This window comes from Chiroxiphia lanceolata, chromosome 18, assembly GCF_009829145.1.
Source record: "Chiroxiphia lanceolata isolate bChiLan1 chromosome 18, bChiLan1.pri, whole genome shotgun sequence".
NCBI lineage: Eukaryota > Metazoa > Chordata > Aves > Passeriformes > Pipridae > Chiroxiphia > Chiroxiphia lanceolata.
In genome coordinates, this window is record NC_045654.1 from 8,601,462 (window position 1) to 8,620,984 (window position 19,523).

Consider the following 19,523-nt stretch of genomic DNA (forward strand, 5'->3'; position numbering starts at 1 on the left):
AGAGACAATGGATTTCCAAACATGCATTTTTAAAGCCCTTTTTAAAGAGCTTCTCTTTGCTCCTTTGAAACTGGATTATGGATCCTCACCTGGATAATCTCTGCCAGTGGGATTTTGGATTCTCTGGTCTATGCTGTGGTGTTCATAGAGGGAAATGATCAGATAGGCTGGTTTCCCAACAGACTTCATCTGCTCCCCCGTGTTCAGGTTGTGTGTTATGAGAACATTTTCTGTTGCTGCTCGTTTGTACTGCATATGTAACTTCTTCTGCAGCACTTTTGCTTTTCCATGGGACTCATCCTTTAGCAAAACACCACAGTTTTACAGAAAACAGCCTCTTTTACTCAAAAGCACAAGAAAAATCATCTGGGCTTTCTGCTCTGCTAGGAAAGGTATCTTGGAAGAAATGGCAAAGGTATGTTGTGAAAAAAAACAACTAAAATAAGTGCCAAGTGTGTAAAATTAGGATATTTTGAGGTAAAATGGAGAAGAAAAAAGATTAATATTGAAATCTTGGCCTCTGGAATTACAGTAGAATTTTGCCACAATTCTGTTTGAACATGTGGCATAGTACAGAGAACTATTTAGCATTCATTGTGTCTCAACAACTCCACAGAAATTTGGATATTTGTAATCAGGGCTGAGGTTCTTTCCCTCCCAACCATGTGAAAATGAGCCTGAGAATCAAGTCAAAGCAGCCTTTCTTTATATATAACAGCACAGAGAGCTAAAGAATCTTGGAACTCAAAGTAAAAGTTAATCATGTTATGGATCCAACAGCTGGAACAGATTCCAACTCATTCTCCTGCAGCAAGAAAAATGCACAGAAACAGGGGAAAGAACAACTTATTCTTCCTTAAGACTGTCTGTTTTTTTGTCCAACCTCCAAGGTTGTGAAGAGGAGAATGTTCCAGAACAGAAAGGGTTCTCCTGGGGGGTCACTTCCACTAAAGTACTTCCCATATCAGGGTTGGTTATGGTACAATTTACCCACCACTATCCCAAACACCAAAATTCAAAATACTACCATAACTGCTGAACTATACAGCAGTCCTGTTTCCCATTACCTCAGCTGTGGTGTTCTTCAGCCACTTGTCAGCCAAATAGAGACAGAATTTCAATGCCTGAATCTGGTCAGGACCTTTTTCAAAGAGAAAAAAAGAAGTAAATAAATTAAGTTTTCATGAATCCTTCCTACAGTACACATTAGATCCATTTTATTTCAAAGAATTCAAATTAGAAGCTGTTTAAAATATTAGGGAAGCTCTTGTGCCTGAAGAGCAAAAAGATATCATATCTGTTTGGATTCAGATAATAGAGAAGCCAGCTTAAACTGGGCTGAAATATTTGCTTTTGGGGGAAAACTTGTCTGGAGATGCTATGAACGTGCAGAAACTTTAAGCAGGACAACAAGGCCAGGCTGGACAGGGCTTGGAGGAACCTGGTCTAGTGGGAAGTGTCCCTGCCCACGGCAGGGAGTGGAATGAGGTGGTTTTTAAGGTCCCTTCCAACCCAAACCATTCTGGGATTCTATAAAAAGAGAGAAAAAAGGATTTAATAGTGATACTGTGATAGAAAACTGGATGTAGGAGACAAATTAATTTTTACTCTCAAAGTTTCTTGGGTTTCACTGGAGGATACTGGACACATGTTTAGTCACATGCTCTTGTCTCGAGCCTGTTCTTCTCCAGTTTCTGCCCCCATCCCGTTTGTGCCTCACCTGCTGGGAATTCCTGGACAATCTTGAGAGCGATGGCCACGGCCCACTCCGGGTTGACGATGGCCAGCAGGTAGGACTGGATGGTCTGCACAGTTTTGATTGTTTCCTTGTTCACAACTGAGGGACAGCCACTGCTTCTCATTTCAAGGATTTTTGGTTTCAGTTTTTTCTCAAAGACATATCGAGCTGCAGACATGTGAAAGGTGTCCAGGGAAACCTGGGAAAACACGGAAGGGGATTAAGAGTTGTCGGAACTTCTCTAGTGAGGCCAAAATCGTGCAAAAGAAAGATGAAAGCTCCTTTTTTTTCTGGGTGGGGGGCAATAATTTTGAAATAAATTCTTTCCAGATGCTACTTTACCTTCATTAGTTTGGCAATCAGCAGGAGGGTTGGGAAGGATTCCTCACTGAGCTCTGGAGCTGAAAGGAGAAAGACAGTTGCTTGTGAAAGTGTCCCAGTCCACTTGCAGTTTTCTCTGTGAAATCAAGAACTTTTAGTTTATTGGTAGATGGGGACCTCCATTGGGAGAGAAGGAAAATGATCTTCATTATCCAGGCTGGGAAGTGGGATATATGGATAACTTTGGTCTTTGGGAGGTCCCAGGAAAGAATTTGAGGACAAATTCTGCATTGTTTCTATCCCCTTAGCTCCTCTGGGTGGCGATTTGGGAGCACAAATGCTTTCAGAAGTACCTGAGATGAAAACTGCATTAACAATTACAGTTAATATTCAACATATACTGTAGAAATTTAAAGTAGTCAGATAGCAAAGAAAGGGAATTTTTTATATATATATATAACCATAAAAAAACACTGAACCTACATATGATGTTCCAGAAACAGTGTGCAGTTCTGAAGAATATCAGGTGGAAGGGCAGCCTGGTGTGAGCAGCTGGAGACAAGGGATTCACCTGCTCTAAAACATATTGGTGTTCCAGGTCTACAGGGGGAGAAATTCTTTGATAAGATCCCAGATGTTTGAGGAGGCTCAAAGCCTAGGAATAAAAAAGAAATAAGAAAGTAAAAATAAACAAACTGCTAAGTCCCAGAGGCAATTTTCTGGGGCAGAGTTGGTAAACATGTGGGGATTTTTTTTTAATCCTTGCTATGAGCCACTGCTGAGATGACTTCCTTGAATTCTGTTTTCTGAGGGAGAGCTGTGTACAGAGGATAATTCCCTGAATTTCAACGGTGGTGAATAAATAAATAGCTAAGAAATAGACAAAGCAGAACAGAGATGCCCTGGCAGGGTGACAGGAACACTCGTGGCCATACCTGGCTGAGCTGGATGCTGGTGTTCTTCTCATCAGCGTTTTGTATCACCCTCAGGACAATTTCAATGGTTTCATAGTCATAAGGATCCAGCTGTTCAAAATAATGGTCTGTTTGAAAAGGCCTGGCATGATTTGTCTTTATAAAAACATACAAGTGAGTAGATTTTCCCAGTTTTAATATCAACTGCTGTAACATCAGTACTGTTTCTTCAGTGTTATGTCAATATAAGCATCGTGGCCCAATTCTTTGAAACAAAAAGACTCCCACCTCATAGTCCTGAATCCTAAAAAACCTATCAGGATATTGCAGAAAGACCAAGCAAGGAGTGATGGGGAAAAAAATCCAAAAAAGCCACAAAAAAATCCCAAAAATACAAAACCAAACCCCTACATATAATTTTTTTTTACTCCTCACCTATTTTTAATATGGAACTGTGATACTTAGATCTTACTTTTTTGTTTGATTGTTTTCTGGTAGTTTTCTTAAGGGAAGTGGGGGTGAAAGACTCTACCTGCCTTTAATGAAAATTAGATATGTTGCTGTAATTTTTTTATAGAGAAGCAGAAAACTGCAACTTTACCTGCTTTAGGAAAATTTGGGGAAAAACCATAACCTTTTCAAATTTTTGAGGAATTATTAATCTGTCATTCAGGTGACACGGGGCACTTGAAATGCAGATTCCAGGGACTCTTTTTGATTGTTTTGGTATATTTTTGGATTGCCTTTTTTGTTTGTTGGGTTGGTTGTTTTTTTTTACCTTGTACAATATTCCAGTGAGGTTTGTGACCAGGACTTTGGTGCTTTTGAGCAGAGGAGTTATTTCCAGGGCTCTGGCCAGCAGTGTGGAATGAGGTTGCTTCTCCCTGTGTTCTGCAGAGTCCCCTTCCTCCTGACTTGTGTTGGTGTTCTGGAGCAGGAGTGTTTCAATGCAAAGCTGCAGTGCAGCATCACTGTCCAGCAGGAAAGTACTAGAAAAAAACCAGAATATTTTCTCTGTGAGCTTTGGTTTTTCCCTAGGAATACAGTAATGCAAGACCAGGATGTGTTCTGAATAATATTTTTTAAAAAAGAACAGTTTGCATATGGTATTAATTAGGATTTATTTAAACTAAAACAGATGTCAGTGGTCATGGTTATTATTACAGCAATAACTGAGTACAGTTAATTTGAGAGAATCAGTACCTGCAGTAGTTTAGGATGAGACCTGTGTCTACTTCTGGGTTTTGGACCAGCATTCTTATGAGTTCTTTCTTCCTCAGTGGTGGTTGTCTAAATACAGTCTCAAAAGAAATCTGTAGGTAAAGAAACAATTTCTCTTCTCAAAAAATCTTTTAGACAATATTGGGACTAATTCCTTATATAGTGGACCTTTTCTGTTTTCTTTAGTTTCAATCCAGACACTTTTAGAGCAGGAAAAAGCAGTGCATTTGCTGACTATCCCCTGGGCCAAATAACACTTAAAATCTCCAAAGCTCTTTTACAGCCCCCTCAATTATTGCATTTCAGTTTCTGAGGTTTATTTAAGCAGATTGAAAAATTAAAAACGAAATCAATCCCAACTGTGCCTACATTTGAACATGAAATCTGTCTAAAACCCACCATAAATCTCAGACTATACTGACATTATTAACTGATTAGTTAATAAGCCCCTAAAATAAATAAATAAAATCAATCTTACACCAAATTTGCCGAGCTGGAGACCCCATTCTGCATCAATAGCCAATTCTTGGAATTTTTTCTTTTCTTCTGCCTCACCATATTGGTCAGCAAGTTGTGCTCCAACCAGAGCTACTGCCTGAAAGGAGTGAGAAGGGAAGTGAATACAAGTCCAATAAATAATCTGAAAATTGGGAATCCTAAGGTCTAAATCCTTAGAGGAATTTAAAACAATTCATAGATGATCACACAACTGTGTAAAATGAAAACAAATCTCAGAGGAGGTGACAGGACTATTCCACCTCCTGAGCTGGAAGTTCAAAGCTACTTTAAAATTAACTTTCTCCAAAATATTTTCTGAGTGGTGTAGAAACTAATACAAGAGGTACTTTTTAGATATATTTTTTCAAAATTAACATCACTCTCCCTCCCCATTTCTTTATGCTTTACTTCCCATCTTCCTTTACATTTTAATATATTTATTTATTAATTCCATTCTTGACAACTGCTGTCAGAGAACAACTTATCCCAAATATGATGTAGATATAACATATGATGGGACCTGAAATAAATGCTTCCAAGCTTTGGAATGAGTCATGATGAAGTAAAACCCAATGCATGGGCTTAAAAATCATGTTGAGTATTGACAGCAACTGCCTGTGCACAACCTGTGACACAGAGGAACTTGTTCCAACAGCTCTACCTTTAGTCATGGCAAACTCCTGCCCCACCACATCAGAGTGTTGGTGTCTTTTTAAAAGAAACTCCTCAACATTCTCTGTTTGCTGAAGGAATACAAGGATTTGGGAATTTACCAGAACTTTTCTGTAATTTTGCCAGGTATTGTTTATGACATCCCACAGCTTCTTGAACGTCTCCTCCTTGGGCAGGATTGTGCAATACCCCAGTGCCAGGTTCTGATCTATGACACGGCAGTTGAACACCTGTGGTTGAGGAAAAAAAACTTATAAACTTCAGGAATTTATTTAAATAGGTCTCTTTCTTTAAAGTGTAACACAGAGTGTACTCTGTAATCCAGAGGTGTGTTGGGACTATAAATTAGAGGGGGAAAAAAAGAATAAAAATGCATTTCAGGTTTTAGAACTTAAAATCTAAATGTCCTGGAGCCAGTCTAAAAGTAAGTTCCCTCAGTCTAAACTGCCTTAGAACACGGTGGATTGCAGAATTTGCAGACAGCTTTTTTAAAAACTGACCCCAACTAGAAAAAGTCTACAAATTAACCCAGGATTTAAAATCAGATAGAGTGTACCTAGAGATCAAAAAGGCCATTATTATAGTTTAGAACTCTACAGGATCCCCCAAAGTTGAGGCTCTCACTGTACAGAACCTTTGAAGCAGAGCAACCAGTGCAGGGTCAAAGAGCCCCAGTCCACAAGAGGCTCAAATCCACCCAACCAGGGAGTGGAGTCACCATCTCTGGAGGTGTTTAGGGGATGTGGTGCTCAGGGTTTAGTGTGGACTTGGCAGTTTTAGGTGAATGGCTGGACCCGATCCTAAGGGTCTTTTCCAACCAAAATGATTCCATGTGGCTGCCAGACAGAGCAGAGAAAGGGGTTCCCTCTTACCCCTTCCAGAGCACTCTTACCTTGTGTAGTAAGGTCAGGGCAGTGCTCCTGATGACTGAAGAACATTTCTCTTTCATAGCAAGGAGGAAGGTCTTGGTTTCAGCAAGTGTGCTGACACTGTATAGCTATCAGGAAAATACCCCACAATTAAAAATAAATTCTAAGTCTTCAACCTCTCTTGTCATTTACAGCATAACAGGTACTACAGTAATAATAGCTACTTTGGTAATTGTATTTGCTGATTTATTTAAGGTCTTGCAAAGATTTCTTCTAGATAGAAGAAGGATTTCTGTTTCCAAGTGCTTTTGAATTGAGGAATGTTTCTTGAATATTCTACTCATAACTTTTCCCAAACTGGCTCAACATTGGATCAAGTGGTGGTAACACAAGGGTTGTGGTGAGGGCCTCTCCCACACCTTCCAAATCCTTCTAGAACTGCTCTAACCTTGTTGATAGTTGGGATATTTCTAAGATTGACTCTCAGAATTCAGCATTGTCCTTGCCCTACCTTTTCACTCAGGGCCAGGTCCATGGTGTTGGAGATGCCGTGCTGGAGGCAGGACCCCAAGGCACAGACCATGAGCCTCAGGGCCAGCTCACACTGACTGCACTCCAGCAGGGTCTGCACTGCTGCACTCAGGGGAGCTCCAACTGCCAGCAAAAGGTTCTGGCCTGTCAAAAACAACGCCAGAAAATAATTAGTTTATTTATATTAACCACATTGTTCTTGGAATTCCTATCAGAGCAGTTCTTCTTTTTCCTTGTTTAATTTAGGACACAGGATCAGCCTTAGTTCCCTTTGAAACTTTCAGGGCTTTTGATTTAATACAGACTCTTATTTTAGTTCAAAACCCAGAAGTTTTTGACCAGAAGTCATCTTCTTGGGCAGGCTTGGATGATCCCAGCTCACAGTATTTCTGGACTGAAGTACAGCCTTTGACACACTCAAAATCCCATGGTGGAATGGTAGGAATTACCACCCAAACTGGTGTTTCCTGTGCTGAACCAAAATATGGCTTTAAATGAACATTTAGGCACCTATTAAAAAAACCCCTAAGAGCTAATCATGCTTGTGGAGGTTGAGTTTAAACCTCATGTTTTCCAGTGTCTGGTTTACACTGTCAGTGCCATCATGTCCCTGGAACAAAGGGATCTGTGAGGTCCCTTCCAACCCAAAGCATTCTGTGATACCTTCAACAAAGGCACGGTTTGCCAGGCTGGTGGACTCCAAGGGATACACCTTGTCCTCTGAAAGACAGACAAATAACATCAGCACTTTGCCAGGATCTCAGCAACACTGGGAAGTCTGGCAGGACTTAAAAAAATCCTACAGGGACAGTGCAGAAAATAAAGACACGTGAACTCTCAGAGCCATTTGCTGCTATTTTTGGCTGTGCCTGGTCAGAAGTGATTTTCTAGGGGGAATATCTCTTTCAGCACCTACAGGGTTGTGGATTTCGATTTATAATACTTGAAAGTTTTAAGAGTTATTATATATACAGTGGTGTAAAATACAATTTTAGAATGAGCTGAAATTCCTCTTGATAAAATCCTGTTGTCATTAGTGGCTGTCAGAATATCTAGAGAAGACCAAAGGAACAGTACAAGTTTATAGTGACACTTTCCAGAACATTCTCCAAGACTTCAGGCATTTGTCACCCAGATTTTTCCTGAGCCAGAACAAAACCCAAAGTCACCTTTCCATTCTACACCCCCCTAGTGGATATTTCTTCTGGGAGTTTGTCTAATTGAGATTTCTGGGGTGATAATTTCCACAGACCCCCTGAATTATTTACATTTCTAGATAAAAATCAGTGAGAAATACAGACTCAATGTTCAGGAAAGCAAGTTTACCACAAAGAGGCAGAACAGAAGAAATAAATTCATATGTAACTGGCATCGTTGTCTGTGCATCAAGGACTATCCCATCTTCATTAAAGAAGTCACCATAGGTCCACTCTTCATAAGGATCTTTATCTCCTCCAAAGGATGTTGTCTAAATAAGAACATTGTCAAAAGTAACACTCAACAAAAGAAGAGTTAGTAAGTCTACTAACAAACTCAGTGTTGTAAGAGATTCCAGTTTTGGAATACAGGAATAGAACACAACCTTCTATTTGAAAATGGATTTTACTCCCCCACTTTTGTTGAAAGGCCAGTAGCAACAAACACATTTCCTCCCTTGAGTGGCCCCATTTCTCTTTCATGTTGCAGTTATTTAGCTGATCAGCCAAAATGCTTTCTTAATTAATTTAATGGAGGCTTTCATAAACATTCTTGGCCAAATATTACAAGCAAACATTTTTCAAATGGATCATTTTTTTAGAAAAGCAACATTCTGTGCACAAATATTGCCCAGCTCTGCTCCACTCCAGCTGTAAGAGCCCATTCATTTCAAGTAGCCTAAAGCACTGCTTGACCTAAACAAAAAACAAAGATGCTGTTCAAGGACTTGATCATCTCAATTTTACAAAACTCTTGGCAATGCCTTCACATAATGCATGTATTTAAAAATCAAGCCCTCCCTGCCACACTTCCAAGTCAGCTCTCTTGCAGCAGTTCTTCAATAAAATCACTAATATTTTCAGCAGGATTTATAAAGTGGAGAATGCTACTTGTGCTTGTCCCACAGCTGCACTGCTTTTAGGACTCAAATCATTCTTTAAGCTGAATACACTCATATTTGAGGAAATTTTTCTTTGTAGAGCTCTGTGTGGATTTGTTGTTGTTGTTTGCTTTCTGATTGAATATTGCTGGAGAAATGAGAGGGAAAATAACACCTAGAGTGGACAGTACAGAAAATACCTTTGCTGTAAATCCCTCATCTATTTGGCACTGTCTGTAGGTGTCCTTGGCAATCAAAGTGTATTGACAGAGTTCCAAACAATCCAACAGCAAATCTGTAAAAACATGAAGTTCATCAGCATGAACAGAAGGTTCATATGTTCTATTAGGAGGAAACAATTTTGCAGCACTTCTTTTTACAGGTGCATATACAGAAAGTCACTCTGGTTTCAGGTTTATTTGTTGCTGTTTGGGAAGTTGGGACTCCCAACGTGAACACAAACAACAGACAACAGTAATTACCTGCACTACACACTGTGGCTGCCTGGCAGGCCAGCTCATGGATCACTGCTGGGAGATTCATGTCAGTGGGAAGGATCATTGGAACATCAGCTCCCAACATATGGCAAAGCCTCTGACCCACTGAAAACAGGAGCTTCCCTGTTTCTTCATTACAGTGATTTTCATAGGACTCCCTAGTAAAAAAGAAAAGGATGTTAAAAAAACCCAGTAGTTCTTAGGGCTTTTACTTAAGGCCACATTCTGTTCTAATTCTTTAACTCTCTTTTAGCTCACTCACTGCTGTGACAGAAATGAAAAGCACACTGGAGTTACCTTTGAGATACTGAAATACCTAAAACACATTAATAATAAAAATATATTTAACACTTTCATCTGACCTCCTTTGGGGGGAGGAGGTAGTAAGTTTAAATTATGTGATAACCTAAGCATGAGGCAGAGACCAGCTAAAAACCAGTCAGTGTGTAATAGTTTCCTTCTGTTAAGCCAACAATTGTCATAACAGTTATTTAATATTTGGCCTTACTCTATTAAAGGGGAGGGAATCTTTTTACTGAGTAATCATGTTATGGCAAAAAACAGTAGCAATTTTCAGAGACAATGGCTTAATTCCACACTCAATAGTGCATACAAAAAATAAGCATGTTGCTTAAACACTCATTTTTAGAAAACAGAACTAAAACAGAAAACCCTTTCCTTTGCTCTACACGTACTTAATTCTGCAAAGTATCAGAAATAGTTCAGAAAAGCCCCTTAAAAGTGAGGATCTTGAAAACCTCTGCAGTTTTACCTGCATATTTTTACAGCAACTTCAACTTTTCCAGCATCCAGAGCTCTCAAGGCCAGTTTTTCTCCCAGTTTGTGCTCTGGCACCTGCAGGAGCAAAGCCAGTCTGTACAACCTGGATTCGCTGGGAGGGTTCTTGGCTTTGCCATCTCCTGAGTTACAGTTCATTGGCTGCACTTTTCTAGTCTTTGCTGCAGATCTGGTGCTTTCATAAGCATTTATGTGGTGCTCAAGAAGCTCAGACATCAGGGAAGGGTTGCTGAATTCTTCAGCTGAGAGAAAGATATCAAAATATTCCTGCAACGACAACAACAATTATATATTTGTATTCACATCACTTCCTTTAAAAATGTTGAAATCTTCTTTTTTTATTAAAATGTTTTTATTACCTGTTTCATTAGAGGAATATTTTAGTACAAAGTTGACTTTACTGGTTTCTATCAACTACTGATTTATGTAATAAATTAGAGGATTTTGCCAGGCAATAGAGAAGCAAAATAAAAAAACCTGAAGGAAACCCCATGCTCAAAAGCTGTATTAACTAATATAAGTGTACCTCCCATACTAAGATCTTCACAGTACTCTATCATGAAATCTTTGCAGTGTTACCAATTAAGACTTTGGGAGAGTGTCTAAATTTTTGGTTTAATTAGACAACTGAGTTCTAATTGGGAACTTTCCCAGTAGAGTAGCCTTGGAATCTCTTTGAAGTCAATACTAAAACCAACCTTTGCATGTATGTTGTAAATACAGTTAATTTGGAATACAACCCATGTGGTAAGAATGATTTGGAACAACCACAGTAAATCAGAAGTGGTTTGAAGCTATCAATTACCTACCTGCAGGGTGGCAAGTGTTTCAAACATCTTTAGGTTTGCTTCATGTTCATGTTCCTTCACGGGATTGTCTGTTGGAGGAGAAAACCAATTACTCCCTGATTCCATTTCCAAACAACATGTGAGGTGTTAAAGTTGTACCTTTTTGAGTGTTGAGCAGGAATTTTAGGACTTCCACGAGTGTCTTGGTCATAAACATTTGTGCTTTTTGCTGCAGGAAAGGAAGAGGTTAATGGGTTTGGGGTTTTTTTTTTTGGTCAAAATGTTTCTGGTAGCAGAGTAACCCTCAGGCTTCAACTCTGTTAAAACACTTTGTAATGCTCTCCAAACATCTCCAGCAACAGTTATCAAGTCTAAGATACAACCAGTTGAAAAGCAAGGGAACAAAAAGTTATCTATGAAACAGTAAATACTTTCTAGGTGTAATTATGTATTTGCTCCACGAGGTCTGTTAGCTCTCGCAGGGGTTTGGAAATATCCACCCTTCTCCCTTTTTTTTTTCCTTCCCTGCCCAGAATAACTCCCCCAAGCAACTGTTCACAAAAATTCCCTTCTGTGGTTGTGAGACAATCTGTAATGTCAGCTGGGAGCTGCAACACACTTTGGTGCATGGCAGAGCCACACCTACAGTCTTTAAACAGGTGTTCTCCAAGGAACTAAAGAAAGCACTGGAAAATATGTAGGATTAGAGGTATAATAATAATAATGAGGCAGGATTTATAAACTATTGATTGAATTCAGATGGCCATGCTACTCCTCAGAGATGCCTTTAAAAATAACAAAAAATTATATATAGTGCAAAAGATCAAGTTAGAAGAGGCTTCAAGAGGTCCCCCAGTCCAACCTCTTGCTCAAAGCAGCACCAGTTCATTCCTTTTTTGCTGGAAGACACAGCTTTTCCATTTGCATCCCCTACCTCTTTTTAAGCATCTGAGTAAGCATAGCACTTAGAATAACTTCTTCACTACATAAAAGATTCAGTACCTCTTCAGAATCATCTGGTTTGTTCTTTAACACCAGTTTTCCCCATATAGTCAATCTCTCTGCAACTTCCTCAACTTCAGCAGGAGTCAGAGACTTTAACAAAGTCAGAGATTCCTCTCCCTGAAGGGCGAAAAACAAACAAACAACATTAAACCAGAAATAATCCAAAGAGATGGGCATTTTCTTTTGGAAAAGCTCAGTTATGTGGATGTCCTTGCTCTGATACCCAGTTGGCCATTTTGCAACCCTTGTAAGCAAAACCAGTATCTGAAAATATGTAGAGACTTCAATTCCAAACTTGTCTTGTGTATTGTAGGTCATAACTTTCATCCTTTTCTGCCACAAATGAAGGATAAAACTCTGACAAAGGACTCCTTTTCAATGTTGAGTATAGGCAGTTAGGTGTAGAATAACTAGAATTTTAATTAAAAATATATATGTGAAGTGCTTTTAAGATCTGAGGAAGCAATACAACTCGCCCCTGTTTTGTAAATAGGTGTCACCGTCTCCAAATTCCAGAATCACCTGACATGAAGTATTTCCCTACCCTTTCTTTGTCAATCAGGTCTATCATCCTCAGAAAGTAGACTTCCCCAGTGGGCAATGCATATGCTTCTACAATTTTCAAGGCATCCTCCAAAGAAGTAGTGGTATCTTGTTTAAGAATGTATCTCACAAGCATCTGTAAGAAGAAAACAGATCTGGACTTTAGTTTCTTGATGTATAGGATAACAAAGGAATTGGTTTATCCACACTGCTTCACCACTGGAACTGTACAGCTCGTACCAAGCAAGTTACTTGGAAGCTTCAAACTTTCATCTGGAGAAAACCTGACTGAAGTGTAACTGGGACAAACCTGGGCTTGGGGAGAGAATTAACCTGGGAACTCTGAATATTCATCTGGCTCCTCAGGATGCCAAGGAACTTTTCCAGAAATACTCACATTTTCCCCTAATGAAGGGGAGATGTTAAGAAAATAACAAAGTAAAAAACCACCAAGTCATGTTCCCTGTGACTGGGAGAAATCAGGCCTGAAGTCTCAATTACTCACCATGATCATCTCGTTGTCCCTTAAAAGATTTGTATCCCTTATCCCATAGGCTCTCAACAGCTTCTTCATCTCCATTAGTCTGTAACTGTCCTGCAGTAACTTCACCCTGTGGACAAATTAGACTCTTATTACTGTCTTTACTCTGTGATTTACCCATCATACTACATCAGAGACACAGTATTTCCCCCCCAAGTGTAGCCTGTGGATGTTTCTTACTTGCCATGATCCATTTCCAGGTGCTGTTTCACCAGCTGCTCCACTGCTGCGCTCCATGGCACTGTAGCACTGCCCATGAGCTGCAGAACTGCATCAAATTTCAGCTGGAAAAGGAACAGAAACAGCTTCCTTTTCAAATCAAAGCAGTTTCAAATCTCCTGAAGGATTGTCCACGTGTGGCTGATTCCTTTAGGCAAGGGGTTTATTTCCTTGCCCCATCTCCACTCGTGTAAAGGACATTCAATATTGTAATGTGAGGCGTCAACTTAGGTTACAAAATGCTCAGTCATTTCCAACACTGTGGAGCTGGAGTTTCATACCTATTAAGCTCAGTGAGTTTTCCATGTGCTGACATCAAAACTATAATTTAATTCTCAAAGAACATCACATGGGAGATGACTAAAATAGAATAAAAAGACAGCACCCTAGTTTCCCCTCATAGCACTCATGTAAAAATGTACCCAGATGCTCATGTAAAATTGATGTTTCAGTCTGAACTGATGTTTTGGAGTCACTTGATGCCTCTTTCATAAAATATACTTACATCTGTGTCAGAGATGCAGCCAATGACAGCAATGGCCTTTGCCTCCCATGCAGTTTCAAACACTGAGATGGACCGTGTCCGACAAGGTTCCAGCAAATCCTGGATTTATAGATAAAGATTATCAGGATTATCTTATAAACAAAAATGTAAAGTTTCCTGGACGTTGAGGGATAGATTTGGCTAACTCCCCTTGTATCTTTTATTGCCTCATACTGAAATAGTTACTATCATTAAGGTCATTGACAGGACTAAGCTGATCTGAAAGCTGGTCCTTCAAAAATTCAAGTGTAAACAGAAATGGTCATGGGATTTGTTTTCTGCTTACTCATGCTGAAACAACTTCCTTCAAAAGGAAGAAAATCTGGATACCTTTATGTACTGTAGAAGTAGTTCATCTTTCTGGAGATTATGTTCACACAGGTAGGGTTTGATGAACTTCTCCAAAATTGATGGGACAAGCTCTGGTGCCAAAATTTTATCAAACATGCGGAACACAATTGTAGTTGCATTTTCCTGAGCAGCAAACAGAAAAACACAATGTTAGAACATCACACACAGAACAGCTCTTGTAAATAATTCCACATCCAGAGGCCACTGAAATCCACTGAATGAGATCAAGAGCAAACAACCCTCTTTAGCTCCAAGAAAACCTTTCTTTCACCAAGCCCCTTCTTGTTCACTTGTATCTAATTTCCCTGTTGCTGTTTGCTCCACAATGTAATGAACTGCAGATCATGGAGTTTGAGCCACACCTTCTCAGAGTATCTTGTCACGTTATATTTATGCCCAGAGCTGAAAGAAAATTTGTAACAAACATATCAAGTCTTAGCAGGTGATGAACACCAGTTTAACCAACCAGTCCATCAGGATTCCTCTTGTGTCTGATTTTAAATTGCGTGCTCCAAGATTTTTCTCCTTCTCAAAACAACCCACTACTCAAAAGCACTTTTTGAAGTGTCTGCAGAATTACCTTTTCAAAATCAGAGAGTGCCAGCCTGCAGTTGTATTTTCTGTACAGATTGATCAATTCTTGTAAATCATTTACCAGTTTCTTTAACCTCTGGATCTCTTCACAGTCACCACATCTCTGAAACAGCATTTAGAAGTAGTGAAATGATAGAAGACAATTAGAAGGTGTCATAAGCATTTTGTTAATCTTTAAATACAAGAAAATTGGAAATTGGTTCCTTCCTTTCATGGAATTAAGTCAATCTTTACCTAAAACAATAGTGACCTCAGTATCATCCATTCCAGCTCTAGCACAGAGCATCTGTTCTGAAGTCTCTCAGCTAATTCTTATGTTTGTTACATTTCTTACCAAAGCAGTCAAGTGGCCAAAAGTTGGCAGTCCCCCTTCACTTTGATTTTTACTTGTGAAAAAAATCTCTGCCATTTGGAGTCCATTGTCTGGCCAATTTGCCTGTCCAAAATAATTGATATTAGCAAACTATAGAAATACAAATAGAAATATATAGAAATACAGACATGCAAAGTTTCTGCAGTGACTTACCTTGTCAGTTAACTCAAGGTTTCGAGCACCTTGTTCCAGCCACTTTGCTAATATTTTCTGAAAAAAATACAGATATAAATAGAGTGATGATGTTTATCAAAGCAAAAATTGCCATTAGAAATGTCTTTTTTAAAAGAAATCATTCAAGATATAAACAGTAAGGAAAAGAATCCCTTTAAATGACAGATGATCAAGATCCTGACATTCAAAAATAAATCTGTAGGTTTGACTCAAAAATTATCTGAGAAAACGACATTTTGCATTAATTCAATGAGTCTTACCTGTCCATTTGGCACAACTCTTCTTGAGAAGGGGATCACGATATTTTTAAGCCACAAGCACAGTTCATGCAAAGGAACAGTGAAAGGGATGGCACTAAGCAAGTCCTTCAGCATTTGCTCATCAAAGCTGTTTTCAAAATCTGCCTAAAATGTTAGAACAATTACAGACAGAGTAGATGTTTATCTGATACTTTATAAATTGTTTCAGTAATAGGAAGAAACAGTAAATTTCACAAATATAAAGAGAAAATCTCAATAATCATTGACAAGAATAAAAAAAAGCAGCCCTGATAAGAACAACTAGAGCTTGGTCTTCTTAAAAAAAGACCTAATAGAAGCAATTTCTTTGCAAATTACTGTTACTTTAGGACTTGTTCTATAGTTGTCTTATTAAGAAAACAACAGACATGGACGTCAAAGTCCTGCATTTCAAATTATAACAGCAGCCCACAGCCACTGCTCTGAATGTGTCATTCAGAGTAAGGAGTCACTGTGATTTTTTTGAAGGATTTTAAGGCAGGCAGCAAATGTCCACCAGAAATTCTGAGAGCTGGGCTTGCAAGACAGTAAATGGACGATTACAAGCACCATAGAATAAATCAAAGAATCGTCCTCCTTAAGACCTGCTAATATGTATTCTGACATCAGAAAGATCATTTTAGCCCTAAATCAATAAGTTCAGCCTCCCAAGGATGCAGGTGAACAGGTAATTGTTGTGGTAATAGATGAGAGAAGCTGTTCTGTAACCATGTTGGTCTGGCTGTGAAATAAGGCTGGAGAACTGAAGAGATTTAACCCCCTCCATAAATTCCAGAGGTGTCTCTGCCATCTCACCTGGTGCCTGAGCCACAGGTACTGTGCACAAGAGAAATGTCCTTCTTCCAGCTGAGAAATGATGCTCTTGAACATGTCTTTGTTATTCAGGAACTCTGTCCAAGCAATCCCACTAGAAATGCGTGGGGGAGAGAAACTTGGTTATATGTCAATATTAAATATGGGGAAGAACTTCAAACCTTTTCTCCCCAGTACTATGTGCTGTAGGAGACAACATCACTCTCCCCTATACACACTGAAGAAAAAAATCTCTTCAAGTGCATGTGCAACAGATAATTTAGATTTTCAACATATAGGATGACTCAACCTCTCTTCATTCTCCCTTCCCCACAGCACAGGATGGGAAACTTCAAGGAGAAAAGGAAGGGTTTAAAGTTGAATGAACTCGAATTTCATTTCAGTGGTACATATTTGACCATTAGGATGAAATTTGCTTTAAACCTTAACAAACAAACCTGAATTTCTCTGGTCCAAAAGCTCCATAGAACGTTGTAAGCCTTGCCTGAGCTCTCAATACCTGAGTGCAGACAAGAGATTTAAGGTCAATTTGTGACTTACCAAAAAGTGCTATTACAGGGTGAGAACAACCATCACAAAGAGGAAGAATGGAGGAAAAGAAAGACTTTTCAAGAATTTCAGTTGATTCTGTATGTAAGTTTCTTAACAAAGCATTAATCAAATATTTCAGTTGTGTGACACTTTACACTGATTGTCTTTGAAGGCAGAGAAGGCCTGTCCAGATTCCAACAGGACTAAGCCAGAAACAAAATTTAATACCTAACAGCAGTTTAAGGGAGGTTCTGCCTTCAATTTATGGAGCACCTGAAATGGAATCTTTCTATGACTGAGGGAATGGCTCATTTCTGAATATGTCATTACTGTGGTTCTCTTTCACGCTATAAAATATGATCTTGTTTAGACTTTTTAGAAGTTCAGCAGTGAACAGTTTTTAAAACTCTATGTTGTAATGGTTTCTATGATACTGCAGGTCCAGGAAGTTTGTCCTCACCTCAGTTATGGACACTGGAGCCCCATCAGATGATGGAGCAGTGGTTCTTTCATCTTTCTTCAAGATCTGAAACAAATACAGGAGATGGTTTGGCTGACAGCTCAGAACATGCCAGATAAAACCACCAATTTGAGAGACAAGAGGGAAATCTTAGTACTTCTGCAAACTGAGGTCTTTATCTGACAGAGTTAGATTGGGGTCTAACCTGGTCCAATCAAATCTGATTGGATTTCTGCATGAATTGATGATTAGACAGACAATGTGCATCTCTCTGATTCTGTTTGATAAGGCAGGAAAGGCTAAAATAATGAAAACAATAAAGGTGGCCTATTTTAAGCTTTAGTTTGAAAGTTAATATTTTAAAGGTACATAAAGGGACTGCTACTCAAAATTAGAACCTGCTTTCTGGTGCAAAAATAAAACTGTAAGCAATTTTTGGTCCTTGGGCAACAGCAAGAACAAGGTTGGAACAAGACTTGCTGCTCCTTCATGTTTGGTAACATAGAATATATAATGCATTTACTGTTTGACTGACTGTAGCTGGTCTGTTCCCCTCTCAAGTGGTACAGAAGGATGGAATAGGAACCAAGGATTATCAGCAATTTAAAGAAATAAAGCCCCTTACTCTGACTTTGGCGTAGTTCAACATTTCTTGAGTGCTTTCATACAGAGGCCATGGAGCATTTACGCAGTAATTCACAACAAACTGGCTGTCCTGAGGGAAACAACTGAAATGAATTCCAAGTTCCTTCAGAATTTGAATTACTTTGTAGAGAAAGAGGGTAGAAATAAAACCAAACCTGAATTTTTTGCAAATTTTCTTTGGCTTCTTTCACAAGATCCAGCCAGACTTCCTGACCATAACTCCCAACAGAAGCTGAAGCCATTTTTTCTAAAATAGTGTTTGCTTTCACCTGGTATACAAGCTGTTTGAAAAAATGAACAGTTTCAGTTTGATGCAATTAAGTTTAAGCAGACAGTCCTCAAATGACAAACTCTACACTTTTGTTCACTTTCCTTTCTTTGTTTTTTTTTTTTTAACAGTTTCCTGGAAATGTGCCTTGTCCTGATCCAGCAACAGTTATTTTGATCAGAAGATGTATTTCTACACCACTTCTCCTCGCAAGGTTTGTTAGTTATTGTCAATACAAACATAGTTCACCTCATAGTCAGCTAATTTTGAATTAGTTTTCGAGTAGTTTTGTAAAGTAACAATCCAAGTATTTGTAATATTTTTAATGTTTTCTGTTGGGCTATAGGGCAAGAAGCTTACTCATAAATTCAGTGGTACTAATTAATCTTAAATGTATTTCTTATTGAGGAACTTACCTCAACATCCAGTCCAAACTGAATAGCAAAGTTCTCTGCCTCGGTGAATTTTCGTTTGTGCAACAAACGACTCAGTCTGGGGGTGGAAAAAGTGAAGTAAAACCACTCCATAGAAGTGCCAAAGCACAGACTTAAAAAAAAAAAAAGCTCATAAAATAGTGTTTCACAGAAAACAGTACCTATTTTCTGGCAAGGCTTCAGTTAAACTCCTCATCACAACTATAGACACTGGATCTTCAGAGGGCCTGGGGGTGAGAGGGAATTTGGTGAGCTTCCTTCCACATAGGGCTGTTTCATAGTTAATAATTGCTATTTTTATATAATAATGATCTGGTAAGAAACAAAATATTATCTTACATCTGACGCTTCTCGTGAATTCCTTCCAAGAAGTAAATTGTATCCTGGAACATGCAGAAACAGAAATCCTTAGGTGGTAAAGGAAATCAGCCATGAGAAAGCCCAACTGTAATGAATCAAGTGTGTCTTAATCTAGAAACAAACTCCTGCTTCTCTCTCAGAAAATTTTTGTTGGGTTTTTTAAATGTCTTTTTAAGGAAGCTGTTTAAACAGTAGAAGAAGTAATTCTCTCATCTGAACTGAAATAAATTCCAAATAAATCCAGAGCATTTTTCTACGCTAAGAGAGCTTAAAATTTCACACAGTTTTTAGCTGTAAAAGCAGCAAGAACAAGTGACAGTACAGTTAAATATTGCAGCAGACCTGGGCCTAAATTTCAACTGTTCATTTTGCCATAGAATACTGTATTTCTCCCCATCCTTTGGGGATATCACTTGAATTTTTCTTTGTATAGTTCTTGCACAAT

The 19,523-nt window shown here is 38.8% G+C and overlaps 1 protein-coding gene across 1 annotated transcript in view; it reads right to left on the minus strand.

Moving 5' to 3' along the window:
• The window catches only part of KNTC1 (kinetochore associated 1), a 34,693-nt gene that overhangs the window by 8,146 nt on the left and 7,024 nt on the right, over positions 1-19,523 (minus strand). Inside the window, exons 14-50 of the mRNA XM_032705466.1 lie at positions 19,058-19,101; positions 18,880-18,945; positions 18,701-18,776; positions 18,172-18,297; positions 17,997-18,086; positions 17,372-17,437; positions 16,818-16,879; positions 16,363-16,474; positions 15,529-15,672; positions 15,248-15,304; positions 15,056-15,157; positions 14,708-14,824; positions 14,107-14,250; positions 13,738-13,836; positions 13,194-13,297; positions 12,978-13,083; positions 12,474-12,608; positions 11,927-12,046; positions 11,084-11,153; positions 10,946-11,013; positions 10,111-10,403; positions 9,324-9,496; positions 9,042-9,136; positions 8,091-8,232; positions 7,428-7,484; positions 6,745-6,908; positions 6,257-6,361; positions 5,466-5,594; positions 4,673-4,789; positions 4,177-4,286; positions 3,752-3,962; positions 2,995-3,084; positions 2,543-2,714; positions 2,081-2,139; positions 1,721-1,937; positions 1,068-1,141; positions 90-300 (exon numbers count right to left, since the gene is read on the minus strand). Coding sequence (XP_032561357.1) covers positions 90-300; positions 1,068-1,141; positions 1,721-1,937; positions 2,081-2,139; positions 2,543-2,714; positions 2,995-3,084; positions 3,752-3,962; positions 4,177-4,286; positions 4,673-4,789; positions 5,466-5,594; positions 6,257-6,361; positions 6,745-6,908; positions 7,428-7,484; positions 8,091-8,232; positions 9,042-9,136; positions 9,324-9,496; positions 10,111-10,403; positions 10,946-11,013; positions 11,084-11,153; positions 11,927-12,046; positions 12,474-12,608; positions 12,978-13,083; positions 13,194-13,297; positions 13,738-13,836; positions 14,107-14,250; positions 14,708-14,824; positions 15,056-15,157; positions 15,248-15,304; positions 15,529-15,672; positions 16,363-16,474; positions 16,818-16,879; positions 17,372-17,437; positions 17,997-18,086; positions 18,172-18,297; positions 18,701-18,776; positions 18,880-18,945; positions 19,058-19,101 — 4,327 coding nt within the window. The remainder of the gene's footprint in view (positions 1-89; positions 301-1,067; positions 1,142-1,720; positions 1,938-2,080; positions 2,140-2,542; positions 2,715-2,994; positions 3,085-3,751; positions 3,963-4,176; positions 4,287-4,672; positions 4,790-5,465; positions 5,595-6,256; positions 6,362-6,744; positions 6,909-7,427; positions 7,485-8,090; positions 8,233-9,041; positions 9,137-9,323; positions 9,497-10,110; positions 10,404-10,945; positions 11,014-11,083; positions 11,154-11,926; positions 12,047-12,473; positions 12,609-12,977; positions 13,084-13,193; positions 13,298-13,737; positions 13,837-14,106; positions 14,251-14,707; positions 14,825-15,055; positions 15,158-15,247; positions 15,305-15,528; positions 15,673-16,362; positions 16,475-16,817; positions 16,880-17,371; positions 17,438-17,996; positions 18,087-18,171; positions 18,298-18,700; positions 18,777-18,879; positions 18,946-19,057; positions 19,102-19,523) is intronic.